This window comes from Hevea brasiliensis, unplaced genomic scaffold (assembly GCF_030052815.1).
Source record: "Hevea brasiliensis isolate MT/VB/25A 57/8 unplaced genomic scaffold, ASM3005281v1 Scaf78, whole genome shotgun sequence".
NCBI classification, from domain to species: Eukaryota; Viridiplantae; Streptophyta; class Magnoliopsida; order Malpighiales; family Euphorbiaceae; genus Hevea; species Hevea brasiliensis.
Window position 1 is genome coordinate 16,893 of NW_026615297.1, and position 18,551 is coordinate 35,443.

At 36.2% G+C, this 18,551-nt stretch overlaps 1 protein-coding gene across 2 annotated transcripts; it reads right to left on the bottom strand.

Annotated features, from left to right (window-relative positions):
• Positions 1–653: 653 nt before the first annotated feature.
• LOC131177740 (probable protein phosphatase 2C 44) lies at positions 654–18,171 on the bottom strand. Of its 2 annotated transcripts, none has more exons than XM_058142835.1 (5): positions 17,935–18,171; positions 17,594–17,842; positions 17,223–17,499; positions 16,988–17,142; positions 654–1,241 (listed from the first exon to the last, which is right to left on the bottom strand). In XM_058142835.1, exons 1-5 carry the CDS (start codon positions 17,989–17,991, stop codon positions 1,101–1,103), a joined length of 879 nt encoding a protein of 292 aa, XP_057998818.1. In that variant the 5' UTR covers positions 17,992–18,171; the 3' UTR covers positions 654–1,100. The 2 variants fall into 2 exon arrangements, with proteins under 2 accessions (XP_057998818.1, XP_057998819.1); XM_058142836.1 differs by having other exon boundaries at positions 654–1,238; positions 17,935–18,169.
• Positions 18,172–18,551: the final 380 nt, after the last annotated feature.

Genomic DNA, 18,551 nt, shown 5'->3' on the forward strand with positions numbered 1-18,551 from the left:
TAATTAAAAAAAAAAAAAAAAACTGTGACTTCAAAATCATATTCAACCTGTTGATAGAATCAATTAAACCCTCATTAATCATGAGTAAATGGCTAATGGATTCAAGCTAGAAATTACCGACCTAGTACATAAATTTATTCATTAACTAATTAAGAAGTCTATAACATACCTAATATTTTATCAAGCCAAATTCTGGGTTGAATAAAATTTTTCAATTTTTCTAATTGGTTTGAAAATTATGATTTTGTTACCTGATGAGAACAGCATCCAGAGGTGGCTTTTGCGCACTGAATAACTGCTTACCTAACATAATTACGGGGGAGTTTTGAGTTTGGCGCTGCAAGAGGCATGGAATGCACAAACTCTCGGGCCTTCAATAGTAGCTTCTCATTTCCAGAGCTCGGATGATAAGGTCGTTTTGGGGTTCATGTAGGCCTCATTGCACAGTCAAACCATTAGTGGGAAAAAGCTGAGTTTATAATGGATCTAAGACATAACATGTATAGTGAAATTTACATGTAAAATAAGTAGGATCCACATGTTTGTGTTTTAAATCCATAAGATCCACATGTTTGTGTTTTAACTCCATGATTGACCAGATCTAAATAAGTTTTTCCCATGCATAAAAACCCAAGGGATCATGAGAGAGTAAATAAGTGAAATAACAAGATTGCATTACCCAAGCAGCAAGCAGAGTCCTATATATAGCAGCCACCACTACATATATTACAAGCATCAATCATATTATCTTATTTATGTTCACAACCTATACACAGATTTAGAATCTGAAGCATTTTTATTTAAAATTCCTATCATTCGTCCAGTGAAAGAATTAACCTCATTAACTGCACTCCAACCCAGCAATCTACATGGACTCACCCGTGTGAGGAGATCGCCCATCACTCGTGGATTAATGAGGGTATCTCTTCCCTTGGTCAAATAAAAATTCTTCATCACTTCCATCTTAACTTTGCTCTAGCATGAACATTTCTAACAAAAAAAACTACATAAATCAAAGCCTCAGACCCAGATATAGTCCCCTATTTCCAGCTTCAAACACACCCAACCAGCTCTTAATTGAAAATGGACAGTAAGCAGACTCAACCAAAACGGATCACAATGCACGATATATCATCCTTACTCTTTCTTGCCAATGCCTCGGTCGTTAAGCGCTTAGCAGCAGCTTGTGGATCCTTGATGGGTTTCACCAAATCAACTGCCTCTTGATTCTGCATGACCTGCTAATATTAGATAACCAATGAGCATACAAACTTTAGCATAGATCATTAGCAGAAATTGCAACTTGGAGAAAATTCAGGACTACTAACCCCCCAATCCCTAGCAATTTTTTTTCCCGGCTTTTCATATTAATCAATAAGCATATATGGTTAGATGGTTGTCCACAGAATATATGCAAATGCAAAAAGACTTTGAAAATCCAACGATAGACAGCTTCAAACTGGAACAAAGAATATGAAGGCTCATATTACTTTTAAATTATGCATGGACATGATTAATTCGAGATATCATCAAGAATATCCTTCTAACATTTATTTACATTCTCCACTCTAAATCATTGTGGTCTCTGCTGTGAAGATGCAAGTCCCAAAAACATTCCAATGAATTAGTACAAATAGTGCTCCTTAAAGAATCTGTCCTACTATTATTATAAGTATGCACAGGCCAGAGTAAAATAACAGCATAGAATATAATTATATACCATTGGTTTTATTGGGCAGTGGAAAAACCATTGATAGGGATGTTAACAGCATTATAATCACTGTGATCTCACCCACTAGATCATGATATGGACTGGAAGAGTAGCAACTATAATGAATGCGAGAAGAAATTCTGTGAAAGGAAATTCTAGCTTTTGAAGGACTTGCACCCTCTACTTGAATATCCTTTCCACAAGACTACTAATCTAAAGCTTAAGTAACTGACATGGATCATACTCTCATGTAACTATCGATGATAAGTTCACTGAGGAACAACTTTGAACACTCATGCAGTGTTTGCTTGATGAACAAGAAAGACTTAACTTTGTAGCACGTCATTTTCCTAATAGCCTGGTCAATGTGGCCATCAATGGAAAATTAGAAGTCAACTTTCCTAACAAAACCACTGGCTGTATGGTCCAAGAATGAGGGACAAAAGATTCAAAGGCAACATCTCTCAAATAATGGCTCCTTAAGCTGACTCTGGAAAATATCAATGTACTGTTTTTCAACCTCAAGCTTGTAAAAGTGAGTTGCAACATATGATATGGATTTAACAGTAGCTTGACCAGAATCCTAATTTCTGAATCACTTCTTGTAACAGTCCATTCGTATAATACTTGGTAACTGACTTATATCATATTCACAAAAAAACTGTCAGATGACAAGTTTGTCAAGAGGAAAAACTTTGAATACACATGTGGAATTTGATCAATAAAGAAGAATGCCTAGTTCAACCTTGTAACACTTATCATATCCTCCACAACTATCGCTTTACCAGCAGATGCATGTGTGATCCAAGAATTCAGGGAAAAAAGATTGTAGGTCAGCATCCCACAAATAAGTGCCTCCTTAACTTTACTATGGAGAATATCAACACTTTTCTACCTTAAACTGTAACGATGAGTCATGGTATGTGATATGGCAAAATCCTAACATGTTTACTTTTTCTCTCAACACTTCATTGTTATGATATATGAATAACTGATTCAGTTTGTATATATGGCTAATGCTACTCGAGTATTTTTCAGAAAAACAGATTTTTTTCCCCTCTATTAAACATTCAATTCAATGAGAAGTAGCCACCAAAACATCTGCATCATATTAAGGAGGCTAATGTTCCCCAAGAAATCCACAAACTTCTTCAACTAACAAAAGGTCTTGAAAGGCTTTACAACCAAACCAATTTAACCATTAATTGGTTAATACACAAAATGTAAGATCCTTGGAGAGTCCATTGGATTATGAAAGCATTCTGATTAAGCACAGCATGCAGTGTAGACATGAAAGTATCTGTACATCAACGTAAGTTTTAGTGGATTTACGACTAAAAAAAGAAAGAAAACTATGCTTAAAAGTCACTACCACTTTAGATCCTTCTCTTCTTTATATATCATTTTTCCCCCCCTGGATTCTCTGAACTTATGCCTAGTACTTCTTCCCTTTTTTTTTTGCCACATTTCAGTTCCTGAACATAAATCTCTTTGGGGTTGTATGTTTGATTGATTTGTCCTAAGGTTTCCGCACTTCTAATTCCTAAGAAGATGGAGAATTTTAAAAGTTCCATGTCCTTCATTTAGATAAAACCAATATGATAATAACCACCACAAACAGTAAGAGGTTTTCACACATTTCCAGAAAACAGTAATCACCAGGTAATTTTTAAGCAAAGAATTCCTGCTATAAAAAACCAAAATCTCATTGTACAATGCTTTGAAAATCATATAAATAGATGATTTTGCAGCATGGATGATGTGGCAAAATGTATCAAATAATCGCAAAATACTGTTAAGTAGAGGGTGAAGTTTTATCGATCAATATTTGACCAGCTTCATGTATGATGCATTAGCAAATGTTGGACAGTGAAGAAACAAGTATCCAGATCAGCATGAAATAAATGACAATTTAAGATGGACGTGTAGCAGTGTGGTTAAAGGCGCAAAAAGGCGCCAGGCAAGGCGATGCTGCCTCTCCTCGCCTTGATTGACAGAGGCGAGTGCCTCTCTCGCCTAGGCGCCACGGCGAGAGAGGAGCTGCCTCTTTCATTTTAAGCTCATATTTGCTTTTTTCTTTAGGGTTTCCTGTGTTCTAGCTCCAGCCATGGCATCTCACTCTCTCAGGTAAGTGTTCTATGCTCTTTTACTCCAATTCCAAAACTATGCTCTTTTACTCCAATTCCAGCTATGAAATCTCTACTTCTTGAGTGAGCTCCATTACTGCCAAGCATCCAGGTACTTATTTTTAGCTTTCATCCTTCTATCTTCTCCTTCTCCCATCCATTTGGGTTTTTTTTTTTTTTTTACCACTTGAATTCATGGCGTCATGCCGTTATGCTGCCCAATTTTTTTCGTTTATCAACACTCTGCCTCTTCTTAAGAATGCTATTTATTTTTTCTTGAAGACAATATAAAAAGCCACCATCAAGAATAAATTAGTTAAAAGTATGCTTCTTTATTTACTAAACTAGTTAAAAGTACCATATTTTTATGTTAAAAGTATGTGTATACACACACACACTCTTTTAATATGAAATATCATACTTTTAACTAGTTTATTCTTAATGATCATATATATATATATATATATATATATATATATATATATATATATATATATATATATATATAATTTTAGGCTATGTTACAGCAGGGCGACTCACTTTAAAAAAGCTCTCGCCTCGCCCCTCACCTCGCCTCTAAGGTGACAGTACCCTATCTTTTGACTAGCGCCTCCCGTCTTGATAACACTGACGTGTAGAAACAAAAGTATGGATGAGATGAGGAATGATTATGTTCACAGAAAGGTGGAAGTAGCTCCTGTTGAGGGAAAGTTAAGAGCAGCGAATTAAAATAGCAAGGACATGTGAATTGTAGAACAGCAAACGTACCAGTATGAAAGGTTGAGAACATTGAAAATTCATATTGAGAACATTGAAAATTCATAGTAACCAAAGCTACTAAATAATATAAAATCTAGACCTATTTATAGAGTTTTTGAGACCTTAATCACATCAGGATTAAGAACCCTAATATAATTCTAATTAAGAATTCTAAACAAACTCAAATAATAATAATAATAATAATAATAATAATAATAATAATAAATTCTAAACTTCCTAGTGTTACAAATGAATAAAATTCCTAAACTTAATTGATGGAAGCTCAGCTAAAGTCCCAGGAATGGGGTTCAAGGACCAAAGCCATTGAGAGAGTATTACAGAAGAAATAGAAGGAAGAAAGAGCAAGTTGGGGGGAAGAACTGAAGGGAGTGGAATGGAAACATCTAGAATTATGCAGCTAGATTTGGTTGGCCAGAAAGAGCATCTGTAGAGGGAATTGCGGGTGCTGAGACACATGTGGTCTACTGACAGAATGAAGGATTTAATTCCAGTATAAATAAGAGCCATCACAGAAGAAGAGGCATGGGTATTTTCTGTTGATTGGCAGCCATTAGCTGGGGCTAGCATTGCTAGTTTGGGAGGTGTCTCCTGGTTCTCTTGGTTATTTTGTTTTGTTGTTTGTCTTTGTTATGGAAAGTCAATCACTATATTATTTATATTCTGTATTCTGTATTCCTATCTAGGATTTCTTCCTAATTAGTAGAACACAATTATAGGAATCAATTGTATATATATACCCATGTACAGATTAATTGAAATTAAAGAGAATCATCTCTTTCTATATGGTATTAGAGCAGGTCATCAATCTAGGGTGACTATTTGTTCTCACTACCCAGCTTAGGAGAGACCTTGGTCGCCGACCGACCGTTTCAACCCCGATCAACATTGCCAGCGTCGTCTCAACCCCCTCATTCCACCACCGTGTGCTGTTACCTGATCCAGTATAACCATTAAAGGACTTCTGAGGTTTGGCTCTCAGATCCTATTTTGGTATTTGCTTGATTTGTGATTTTGGGTTATTTTGCTGCTATAAGCACTTTGGATTAGCGTTTCGGTTAGTTTTCTTTGTCTCAACAAATGGCAGACAATAAGAATATTATTTCTGATGTGATTCCGGTGATTACTAAGATCACGGAACACAAACTTAATGGTTCGAATTACCTGGAATGTAGTAAGACTGTTAGGGTCTATTTGCGTAGCATTGATAAGGATGATCACCTTACTAAAGATCCACCCACTGATGATACACGACAAACTTGGCTAAGGGAGGATGCTCGATTGTTTTTGCAGCTTCGGAATTCGATTCATAGTGAGGTAATTAGTTTAATTAATCACTGTGAATTTGTTAAGGAATTGATGGATTACTTAGATTTTCTGTATTCTGGTAAAGGGAATATCTCCCGTATTTATGATGTTTGTAAGGCATTCTACCGTGCTGAAAAAGAGGATAAGTCTCTCACGGCTTATTTTATGGATTTTAAACGGGTATATGAGGAACTTAATGTATTGTTGCCTTTTAGTCCTGATGTGAAAGTTCAGCAGGCCCAACGGGAGCAACTGGCTGTTATGAGTTTTCTTGCAGGCCTTCCTTCAGAGTATGAGACTGCTAAATCTCAGATTCTCTCCAGTAATGAGATTTCCTCTTTGCATGAAACATTCACACTGGTACTTCGCATGAAAGTACTCAATCTTCACAACTTGTCACAGAGTGCTCTTATTAGCCGTAATCCAAATGGACAACAGGTAATAGAAGAGGAAGTAGAGGAGGAATTACAGCAAATGTATAATCAGAATGGAGAGGCTAGTTCTAATCAGGACTCAAGAGGAGTCATTTGTTATTATTGCCATGAGCCTGGCCATACAAAATATAATTGTCCGCAACTTCAGAGGAAAAATCAGCGATCACAGATGGCAAATATGGCAGCAGAGAATTCTACAGTATCTTCCTCTGAGAAAACTATTTTGGTATCTGCAGAGGATTTTGCACAATTTTCCCAGTATCAGGCATCTCTAAAGCCTACCAGTTCCTCACATCGCGATCACGAGTCGGGTAAATCTACTACATGCCTTGTGTCTTCTTCATCCAAATGGGTTATTGATTCAAAGCATGCATCACATGACAGGTAATTCTAGTCTTCTATCTGCTTTTCACTCTAATCTCACTTCCTCTACTGTTACTTTAACTGATGGTTCTACTTCTTGTGTCATGGGTTCTGAATCGCAACCCGACTTCACAATTTCTTTGTCTTACATTTTGTGTCTACCAAAATTCTCTTTTAATCTACTTTCTGTTAGTAAACTTACTCATACCTTAAATTGTTCTGTTTCCTTTTTTTCCTAACCAGTGTTTGTTTCAGGATCTTACGACGAAGCAGATTATTGGTAGAGAACGCGAGTCAGGTGGTCTCTACATTCTGAAAAATCATGTACCGCGGTCGTTTGTTTGCTCCAGTACCTTAACACCTCTTGAAGCTCATTGTAGATTGGGTCATCCTTCTTTGTCTACCATGAAGAAGCTGTGTCCTCAATTTCATCTTTATCGAGACTAGAATGTGAGTCGCGTCAGTTTGCAAAACATCATCGTTTGCCTTCTGTGTCTAGAGTCAATAAACGGGCTTCATCTCCTTTTGAGGTAGTTCATTCTGATGTTTGGGGTCCTTGTTCTGTTACATCTAAAACTGAATTTCGTTATTTTGTTACTTTTGTTGATGATTACTCTCGTGTTACCTGGTTATATTTAATGAAAAATCGTTCTGAGTTGTTTTCTATCTTTTGTGCCTTTTGTAATGAAATCAAAACTCAATTTATATTTCTGTGCGCATATTAAGAAGTGACAATGCCAAAGAATACTTTTCAAAGACAATTTCCTTATATGACACAAAATGGCATTCTTCATCATTCTTCTGTGTGGATACCCCATCCCAAAATGGCGTGGCGAAAGAAAAAATCGTCATCTTCTTGAGATAACTCGTGCTCTTCTTTTCGGATAAAGTACCTAAACACTTTTGGGCGGATGCAGTTTCCACGGCATGTTTTTTGATCAATCGTATGCCGTCCTCTGTCCTTAATGGGGATATTCCTTATACTACTTTGTTTCCTACAAAATCTTTGTTCCCTGTTGAACCCCGTATTTTTTGTTGTACCTGTTTTGTGCGTGATGTTCGTCCACAGGTTACTAAATTGGATCCAAAATCTCTCAAATGTGTCTTCCTTAGGTACTCCCGGCTCCAAAAAGGGTACCGTTGTTTCTCTCCTACTCTTAATCGTTATCTTGTTTCTGCAGATGTCACATTTTTTGAGTCCACTCCATTTTTTTCTCCATCATCTGTGTATGAGAGTCAGAGGGAGGAGGATGATCTCTTAATATATACTGTCCAACCAATGTCTAGTACTCTCCCACAGCCTGTTCCTTCTGTCTCTAGACCTACTCGACCTCCCGTTGTTCATGTTTATTCCAGGAGATTGGAGATTCCTGATTCAGATCCTCCACCAGCTACTTCGTTGGGAGATCCTATACCTCATACTGATCATGATTCTGATCTAGACTTACCCATTGCTCTTCGTAAAGGTAAACGTTCATGTACTTACCCTATCTCTTCTTTTGTTTCTTATAATCAATTGTCCTCTTGTTCTCGGTGTTTTGTTACTTCTTTAGACTCTGTTACTATCCCTAATACTGTTAATGAGGCACTGTCTCATCTTGGCTGGTGTGATGCTATGAAAGAGGAAATGGAGGCTTTAGATGCTAATGGTACATGGGAACTATTGCCTTTACCCACTGGTAAGAAAGCTATTGGTTGTAAATGGGTATATATAGTAAAGGTAAATCCTGATGGTTCTGTGGCTAGGTTAAAAGCACGCCTTGTAGCAAAAGGATATGCTCAGACATATGGGGTTGATTACTCTGATACTTTTTCTCCTGTAGCTAAACTTACTTCTATTCGCTTGTTTATCTCTTTAGCAGCTACATATGATTGGCCCCTGCATCAATTGGATATCAAGAATGCTTTCCTTCATGGTGATCTTCAGGAGGAGATGTATATGGAGCAACCACCTGGGTTTGTTGCTCAGGGGGAGTTGGGTAAAGTTTGTACGCTTCGAAAGTCTCTTTATGGCTTGAAACAAAGTCCTAGGGCATGGTTTGGGAGATTCAGTGAAGCAGTACAGGAATTTGGTATGCAAAAGAGTAAGTGTGATCACTCAGTATTTTATAGGCAATGAGGTGGTCTAATTCTCTTGGTTAGTCTATGTGGATGACATTGTCATCACCGGGAGTGACTCTGCAGTATTTCATCTCTTAAAACCTTCCTCCAAACTCGGTTTGGACCAAAGACTTGGGATTGTTAAAGTATTTCTTGGGTATCGAAGTTATGAGAAGTAAGAAGGGTATTTTCTTGTCTCAAAGAAAATATGTCATCGATCTATTGACAGAGACAGAAAATTAGGTGCTAAGCCTTGTAGCGCCAATGACTTCAACTTTACAAGCTGTTAGCGGGGATAGTGAGTTGTTTGAAGATCCAGAGATACAGAGATTGGTAGGAAAATTGAACTACCTTACAGTCACTCGTCCCGACATTGCTTATGCCGTTAGTGTGGTAAGTCGGTTTATGTCTTCCCAACCGTTGCTCATTGGGAAGCCTTGGAACAAATCTTGTGTTATCCGAAGGCGCTCCAGAAGAGGTTTGCTTTATGGTAATCATGGGCATTTGAATGTTGAATGTTTTTCGATGCCGACTGGCTGGATCTAAGGTTGACAGGAGGTCAACTCTTTGGATATTGCGTTTTTATTGGAGGAAATTTAGTGTCTTGGAGAAGCAAGAAGCAGAGTATAGTTTCTCGATCTAGTGCTGAATCCGAATACAGAGCCATGGCACAATCAGTATGTGAGGTAATGTGGATACTTCAATTACTAGATGAGACAGGTTTTAAGACCTCCCTGCCTGTGAAATTGTAGTGTGATAATCAAGCTGCTCTTCATATTGCTTCTAATCCGGTGTTTCATGAGCGAACCAAACATATTGAGATTGATTGTCACTTTATTCGTGAAAAGATTCAACAACAGATCATCTCAACAGGAAACATCAAAACTGGAGAGCAGTTAGGAGATATTTTTACAAAAGCTCTGAATGGAGCTAGGATTGACTACATTTGTAACAAGTTGGGCATGATTAACATCTATGCTCCAACTTGAGGGGGAGTGTTATGGAAAGTCAATCACTATGTTATGGAAAGTCAATCACTATATTATTTTTCTGTATATTTTATATTCTGTATTCCTATTTAGGATTTCTTATTTAGGATTTCTTCCTAATTAGTAGAACACAATTATAGGAATCAATTGTATATATATACCCATGTACAGATTAATTGAAATCAATAAGAATCATCTTTTTCTACAAGTTTAATTAATCACTGTGAATTTGCTAAGAAATTGATAGATTACTTAGATTTTCTATATTCTGGTAAAGGGAATATCTCCCTTATTTATGATGATTGTAAGGCATTCTACCGTGCTGAGAAAGAGGATAAGTCTCTCACGGCTTATTTTATGGATTTTAAACAGGTATATAAGGAACTTAATGTATTGTTGCCTTTTAGTTCTGATGTGAAAGTTCAGTAGGCCCAAAGGGGGCAACTGGTTGTTATGAGTTTTCTTGCAGGCCTTCTTTCAGAGTATGAGACTGCTAAATCTCAGATTCTCTCCAATTCTGAGATTTCCTCTTTGCATAAAACGTTCACATGGGTCCTTCGTACAGAGAGTACTCAATCTTCACAACCTGTCAGTAGTGCTCTTATTAGCCGTAATCCAAATGGACAACAGGGTAATAGAAGAGGAAGTAGAGGAGAAATTACGGGCAACAGAGGTAATCAGCGTAATGGGGAGGCTAGTTCTAATCAGGACTCAAGAGGAGTCATTTGTTATTATTTCCATGAGCCTGGCCATACAAAATATAATTGTCTGCAACTTCAGAGGAAAAATCAGCAATCACAGATGGCAAATATAGCAGCAGAGGATTCTACAGTATCTTCCTCAGAGAAAACTATTTTGGTATCTGCAAAGGATTTTGCACAGTTTTCTCAGTATCAGGCATCTCTAAAGCCTACCAGTTTCCATGTCACTGCGATCACTGAGTCAGGTAAATCCACTACATGCCTTATGTCTTCCTCATCTAAATGGGTTATTGATTCTGGTGCGACAAATCACATGACAGGTAATTCTAGTCTTCTATCTACTTTTTAGTCTAATCTCACTTCCTCTACAGTTATTTTAGCTGATGATTCTACTTCTTGTGTCATGGGTTCTGGAACTGCGAACCCGACTTCATCAATTTCTTTTCATCTATTTTATGTCTATCAAAATTCTCTTTTAATCTGTTTTCAATCTAATCTCACTTCCTCTACTGTTACTTTAGCTGATGGTTTTACTTCTTGTGTCATGGATTCTGGAACTGCGAACTCGACTTTATCAATTTCTTTGTCATCTGTTTTATGTCTACCAAAATTCCATTTTAATCTACTTTCTATTAGTAAACTTACTCGTACCTTAAATTGTTCTATTTTATTTTTTCCTGATCAGTGTTTGTTTCAGAATCTTACGACGAATCAGATTATTGGTAGAGGACGTAAGTCAGGTGGTCTCTATATTCTGAAAAATCATGTACCGTAGTCGCTCGTTTGTTCCAGTACCTTAACACCTCTTGAAGCTCATTGTAGATTGGGCCATCCTTCTTTGTCTAACATGAAGAAGTTGTGTCCTCAGTTTCAGTCTTTATCAGTACTAGAATGTGAGTCGTGTCAGTTTGCAAAACATCATCGTTTGCCTTCTGTGTCTAGAGTCAATAAACGTACTTCATCCCCTTTTGAGTTAGTTCATTCTGATGTTTGAGGTCCTTGTTTTGTTACTTCTAAAACTGAATTTCGTTATTTTGTTACTTTTGTTGATGATTACTTTCGTGTTACCTGGTTATATTTAATGAAGAATCGTTCTAAGTTGTTTTCTATCTTTTGTGCCTTTTGTAATAAAATCAAAACTCAATTTAATATTTCTGTGCGCATATTAAGAAGTGACAATGCCAAATAATATTTTTCAGCACAATTTCAGTCTCATATGACAAAATGACATTCTTCATTAGTCTTCCTACGTTGATACCCCATTCCAAAATGGCGTGGCCGAAAGAAAAAATCGACATCTTCTTGAGGTAACTCGTGCTCTTCTTTTTTATATTAAAGTTCTTAAACACTTTTGGGTTGATGCAGTTTCTATGGCATATTTTTTTATCAATCGTATGCCGTCTTCTGTCCTTAATGGGGATATTCCTTATACTGCTTTGTTCCTACAAAATCTTTGTTTCTTGTTGAACCCCGTATTTTTTGTTGTACCTGTTTTGTGCGTGATGTTCGTCCACAGGTTATTAAATTGGATATGAAGTCTCTCAAATATATCTTTCTTGGGTACTCCCGGCTTCAAAAAGGGTACCACTGTTTCTCTCCTACTCTCAATCGTTATTTTGTTTCTGCAGATGTCACATTTTTTGAGTCCACTCCATTCTTTCCTCAATCATCTGTGTATGAGAGTCAGGTGGAGGAGGATGATCTCTTAATATATATTGTCCAACCAATGTCTAGTCCTCTCCCACAGCCTGTTCCTTCTGTCTCTAGACCTACTCGACCTCCCGTTATTCATGTTTATTCCAGGAGATTGGAGATTCCTGACTCGGATTCTCCACCAGCTATTTCGTTGGGAGATCCTGTACCTCATATTGATCATGATTCTGACCTAGACTTACCTATTGCTCTTCGTAAAGGTAAGCGTTCATGCACTTACCCTATCTCTTCTTTTGTTTCTTATAATTAATTGTCTTATTCTTAGTGTTTTGTTACTTCTTTAGACTCTGTTCCTATCCCTAATACTGTTAGTGAGGCATTATTTCATCCTGGCTGGTGTGCCTCTATGAAAGAGAATATGAAGGCTTTAGATACTAATGGTACATGGGAACTATTGCCTTTGTCCACTGGTAAGAAAGCTATTGATTGCAAATGGGCATTTACAGTAAAGATAAATCTTGATGGTTCTGTGGCTAGGTTAAAAGCACGCCTTATGGCAAAAGGATATGCTCAGACATACGGGGTTGATTACTTTAACTTACTTATGTTCGCTTGTTTATCTCTTTAGCAGCTACATATGATTGGCCCCTGCACCAATTGGATATCAAGAATGCTTTCCTTCATGGTGATCTTCAGGAGGAAGTATACATGGAGCAACCACCTAGGTTTGTTGCTCAGGGGAAGTTTGGTAAAGTTTGTAGGTTTCGGAAGTCTCTTTATGGCTTGAAACAAAGTCCTAAGGCCTGGTTTGGGAGATTCAGTGAAGCAGTACAGAAATTTGGTATGCAAAAGAGTAAGTGTGATCACTCAGTATTTTATAGGCAATCTGAGGCTGGTCTAATTCTCCTGGTAGTCTATGTGGATGACATTGTCATCACTGGGAGTGACTCTGCAGGTATGTCATCTCTTAAAACTTTCCTCCAAACCCAGTTTCAAACCAAAGACTTGGGATTGTTAAAGTATTTCTTGGGTATTGAAGTTATGAGAAGTAAGAAGGGTATGTTCTTGTCCCAAAGAAAATATGTCCTCGATCTATTGACAGAGTCAGGAAAATTAGGCGCTAAGCCTTGCAGTGCACCAATGACTCCAAATTTAAAACTGTTAGCAGGGGATAGTGAGTTATTTGAAGATCCAGAGAGATACAGGAGATTGATAGGAAAATTGAACTACCTTACAGTCACTTGTCCTGACATTGCTTATGCCGTTAGTGTGGTAAGTCAGTTTATGTCTTCCCCAATTGTTGCTCATTGGGAAGCCTTGGAACAAATCTTGTGTTATCTAAAAGGCGCTCCAGGAAGAGGTTTGTTATATGGTAATCATGGGCATTTGAATGTTGAATGTTTTTCAGATCTTGGAAATTTGGATCTAAGGTTGACAGGAGGTCAACTACTGGATATTGCATTTTTGTTAGAGGAAATTTAGTGTCTTGGAGAAGCAAGAAGTATAGTGTAGTTTCTCGATCTAGTGCTGAATCGAAATACAGAGGCATGGAACAATCAGTATGTGAGGTAATGTGGATACTTCAATTACTAAATGAGACAGGTTTTAAGACCTCCCTGCCTGCAAAATTGTGGTGTGATAATCAAGCTGCTCTCCATATTACTTCTAATCCGGTGTTTCATAAGCGGACCAAACATATTGAGATTGATTGTCACTTTGTTCGTGAAAAGATTCAACAACAGACCATCTCAACAGGACACATCAAAATTGGAGAGCAGTTAGGAGATATTTTCACAAAAGCTCTGAATGGAGCTAGGATTGACTACATTTGTAACAAGTTGGGCATGATTAACATCTATGCTCCAACTTGAGGGGGAGTATTATGAAAAGTCAATCACTATATTATTTCTCTGTATATTCTATTTTCTGTATTCTTATTTAGGATTTCTTTCTAATTAGTAGAACACAATTATAGAAATCAATTGTATGTATATATATATATATATATATATATATACCCATGTACAGATTAATTGAAATTAAGGAGAATCATCTCTTTCTACACATCACCTGCATGATGTCTGTGCGATTCGTTGAGTTATCATGAATCATTAGAGCAATGGGCAGAGCCCACATCAACCTTTTAACGAAAGATGCTAGAAACTAAACTTGGCTTTTCCTTCTTAAGAATTAGCTAGTTTTCTTAACCATGTAAACTATTTGTAGGAAACAAGTAGCCTTGTACTTAGTCAAAAACATAACTTGACTTTTGTTGGAATCATTGCGCATTAGCACGAGAATACTAAGCAAGTGTCCAGCCATATTTGTCGTTAGCAAAGAATGTTGGGCTCAGCCCATCATTTTTTTTCTTATTTTCTTCTTTGTTAAGAATAACCAAAGTTGAATTTCTTAACCTTGTAGAATTACCAACAAATTATTATATAGATAGGAGAAAACTTTTGTCTTTTGAACCGCCATTTATTTTGCTATATAAAGGATCTCGTCCTAGCATTTGAAAATTGTGTGTAATTAGCTCCAACGAGCTAAGAAAAAAGCTTTTACGAGCTGTGGCATGTGAGCATAACGTTTTGTATTTGTGAGATAGTGTTCGTTCTCTTTTTAATCAATAAATTATTTAAGTGTCTGTTTGGATTATTAAAATCCATCTTATTCTTTAGGCAATTATATTCCTTTGAATTGCCAACACGTACTCTATTCCAATCATCAATAAAATGTTGGATTTATTAAACGATACCAAGTGCTTTTTGAAAATGGATTTGAGATCGAGCTATTATCAAATTCAAGTGATAGAGGAAGACATTCATAAAACTATGTTTTGAACACATTCTGACTGCTATGAATTCTTAGTCATGTCTTTTGGGCTAACAAATGCTCCAACGACATTCCAAGTGATAATGAACGAATTGTTCAGGCTTATCTCCGTCAATTTGTGTTCATTTTTTCAATGATATCTCGGCCTATAGCAAGACCTGCCAAGAGCATATGGTACACTTGAAGACTATTGCAATTGCTATTATAAAACTAATTTTGAATCAACGCAAAGAAGAGCTCATTGGAGAAGATGATTGTGAAATAACTAGGCCACCGCATTTCAACTTATGGAGCAGCCATAGACTCGGGCAAAGCCTTCAGTGTGGTTAATTAGCCTCAACCCAAAACTTTAAAAGCAGTCCATGGGTTCTTGCGGTTAACAGGCTATTAATGCTGGCTTATAAAAGGATATAGCCAATTGGCCTAGTCATTAATCCAATTGAAGCCTATGGGAAATTCAGTGTTATCAAGGCGAAAGGCGACACTAAGGCGATAGGGGGCTTTATGGCCTTAGGAGAGAGGCGAGAGGCGAGGCGAAGCTGTTTTGAAACAAGGCGCCATAGTCTAAATTACCTAAATTATATATATATATATATATATATATATATATATATATATATATATATAAGGCGATAGGGGCTTTATGGCCTTAGGCGAGAGGCGAGAGGCGAAGCCGTTTTGAAGCGAGGCGCCATAGTCTAAATTACCTATATATATATATATATATATATATATATATATATATATATATATATATATATATATATATATATATATATATATATATCTGTGTGTGTGTGTACTTCTTACATATTAACAAATTAAACAATAAATTAAATAACTAATTAACAAGAATGTCAAGTTAAAGTAATAAGAAAAACAATAAATTAACAATATCTATAAAAGTTAAACAATTAATTAATGAGAATATCAAATTAAATTAACAAAAATAAGAACAAATTAACAAAGTGAAAGTAAACAAATTAACAATCCCATCTAAATTAAACAATTAATCAATAAGAATATCAAATTAAAGTAACAAGATTAATAACAAATTAATAAATTAACAAAGTTAAAGTAAAAAAATTAACAAAATAACATTACCCATATAATTTAAACAACTAATGACCAACTAATTAACAACAAAATATTAAGAATAAAAAGAAAAAAAAAAGTAAACAAATCAATAATTAAAATAAAAAAAATTAAAAAAAAAACTGAACAAAATAGAACATTAACAAGACTACTGCATACCTAGTACCCATACAGCAAAATTATATAAGAAGGAGAGGAAAAGGAAAAAAAAAAAAGGTACACAAAACATAGTGCACCACAGAATAGGGAAGAAGAAGAAGAATGCATTAGAGAAGGAGAGGAAAAGGGAAAAAAAAAAAAAAAAAAGGTTTCCCAGGCGAATAATGCCCATACAGCATCATTAGAGAAGGAGGAGAGGAAAAGAAAAAAAAAAAAAAAGGTTTCTCAGGTCGTAGCAGCAGCAAGGTATAGGGGAAGAAAAAGAAGAAGATGAAAGACGGATAGAGAGAGAGACCTGAAAGTGCTGCTGAATGCCAGTTGAGACTTGAATGAAAGACGGATAGAGAGAGAGACCTGAAAGTGCTGCTGAATGCCAGTTGAGACTTGAGAGTGTGGATCTTCCTTTCTCGTGAGGATTGAGGCAGGTGTTTTAAGAATTTTTCTTTTATTTGACTTTAAATAATTAAAAAAAAAATGTCATTAATATGGACTTAGAAGGATCAAGATGCTTTCATCAGTCTTAAACATGCCCTAGCATCCTCCACTGTTTTGGTGGTAGAAATAGAGGTCAAGGAGTGTGGATCAATAAACTAATAGAACTAAATGCTGAACTTAACTTGAAATTGGGCTCTGATCACGAAAATGGACTAAGCCATTTTAATTTGGTTTGCCAACACTTATATCTTCTTTAATTTTCTTATACACTGCCAATGTGGGACTGTAAGATAGTACAACTGACCTTCCACAAACCATCACTTGCCAATATAACGAACTCCATAGTTGAGTCTATGGGCACATGTCTTACATCAGGTTCCGAACTTAAATGTGCTTTAAGACTTTGATCTCCAAAAGCTCGGGCAACCGCAAGTTGGCCATTAACCCTAGGCACATCTCCTGAAATGATTTTATCAGCTATTGAGTAGCCAATTAAAAGCTGAGCATTCTAGTAGCAAGCAACAACAGAGGTATATTACCCGGAAGAGTTGTGACAAAGCCACCCTGCTTCTCAATCCTTTTCCTTTCGGTATGTGGCTCATGGTCCACGGTAAGCTGATTGGCACAGCCTCTCTCACAGATAACAGCTCTAGAATCGCCAACATTGGCGACCCACAAGTCCTTGCCATCAATGACAATTGCAGTAACAGCAGTAGAGCCACCAGCGCCTAATTGCATAGAATTCTCCAAAATAAACTTATCGGTTTTTTTATAAGCATTCTTAATTGCGGTTTTAGGGTCATCCCAGAAGTTGGGCTGCAAAGAAACCAAGAGTTAACAGAGAAGCGTGATGAAGTAAGTGAAATCAAGTTATTAAGCAATTGAAAACAAAAAGGAAAAGAAAATAGACCTCTTGAAGGATGTTGCGGAGAAGATTGTCTTTCAAATAACTAGGCACTCGATCCCCAAGATGACCATCATAGATAGCAAATAATCCAAGCTCGTGATTCTTGATTTTCCGATACTCAGCAACATGATAGTCTTCCATATCATGGCCGGATTTTCCTTCCACCAACTGAAATCCATGAGACAACCTCTTGCCAGAGGATTTACTTCTCCCTTTCCCTGAGTCAGGGAAAGATGAATTGAGGCATGTATTCTGCAACAACAACAACAGAAATATTGATTGATTGATCGATTTTGATGAAGAAATCAAGAAAAATCAAACAATCGTAATGAAGGAAAACGAACCTTGATCCTTTGGAAGAAGGTGGTGCGAGAAGCACCTGCAACTGAGTGCCTACTCATAGTATTATCTTCCAATTTCACACATATAAACAAAAATCACTTGCTTTCTCTTCCCTTGTATCGTGTTGAGGAAGCGCAGAAACAAACAAATTACAGAGGAGAAGACGAAGAAGACGAAGAAAGGAGCGTTTACCAATTTTTTTTTTTTTTAATTTTTCTTATTAGAATTCTTCGTCGGTCAAACCTCAGATTTTTTTTAATAATATTAAAATCAAATCACGCGGATTCCCATTGGCAATTTCCCTTTTTTCTTCTTATCAATAATCTAGCTAAATACTTGTGCTACAAGTTTAAGTTCAGTAAAAACTAATATTTTTTATATTTAATTTAAATCTTAATATTATATTTTTAATATTTTTATATAATTAATTATTAAAATTTATAGTATATAATTATAATAATCTCATTTTAATATTTTATTTTTAATCCTTACTTACCTCATTTAGATATTTCAATGAAATTATATTTTTTTATGCTTTTTTATAATCTATTTTTTTAAAAAAATTAGTTAATATATATAATTAAAATATATTATCTCTTATAAAAATAAATAAATAAAT

Excerpts from the sequence above, each read along its gene's own strand:
- LOC131177740 (XM_058142835.1), bottom strand. The coding sequence starts at position 17,991 with ATGAGTAGGCACTCAGTTGCAGGTGCTTCTCGCACCACCTTCTTCCAA. Across the intron at positions 17,843-17,934 it reads CCTTCTTCCAAAGGATCAAG|AATACATGCCTCAATTCATC; the intron begins GTTCGTTTTCCT and ends TTGTTGTTGCAG. Across the intron at positions 17,143-17,222 it reads CTTTGTCACAACTCTTCCGG|GAGATGTGCCTAGGGTTAAT; the intron begins GTAATATACCTC and ends AAATCATTTCAG.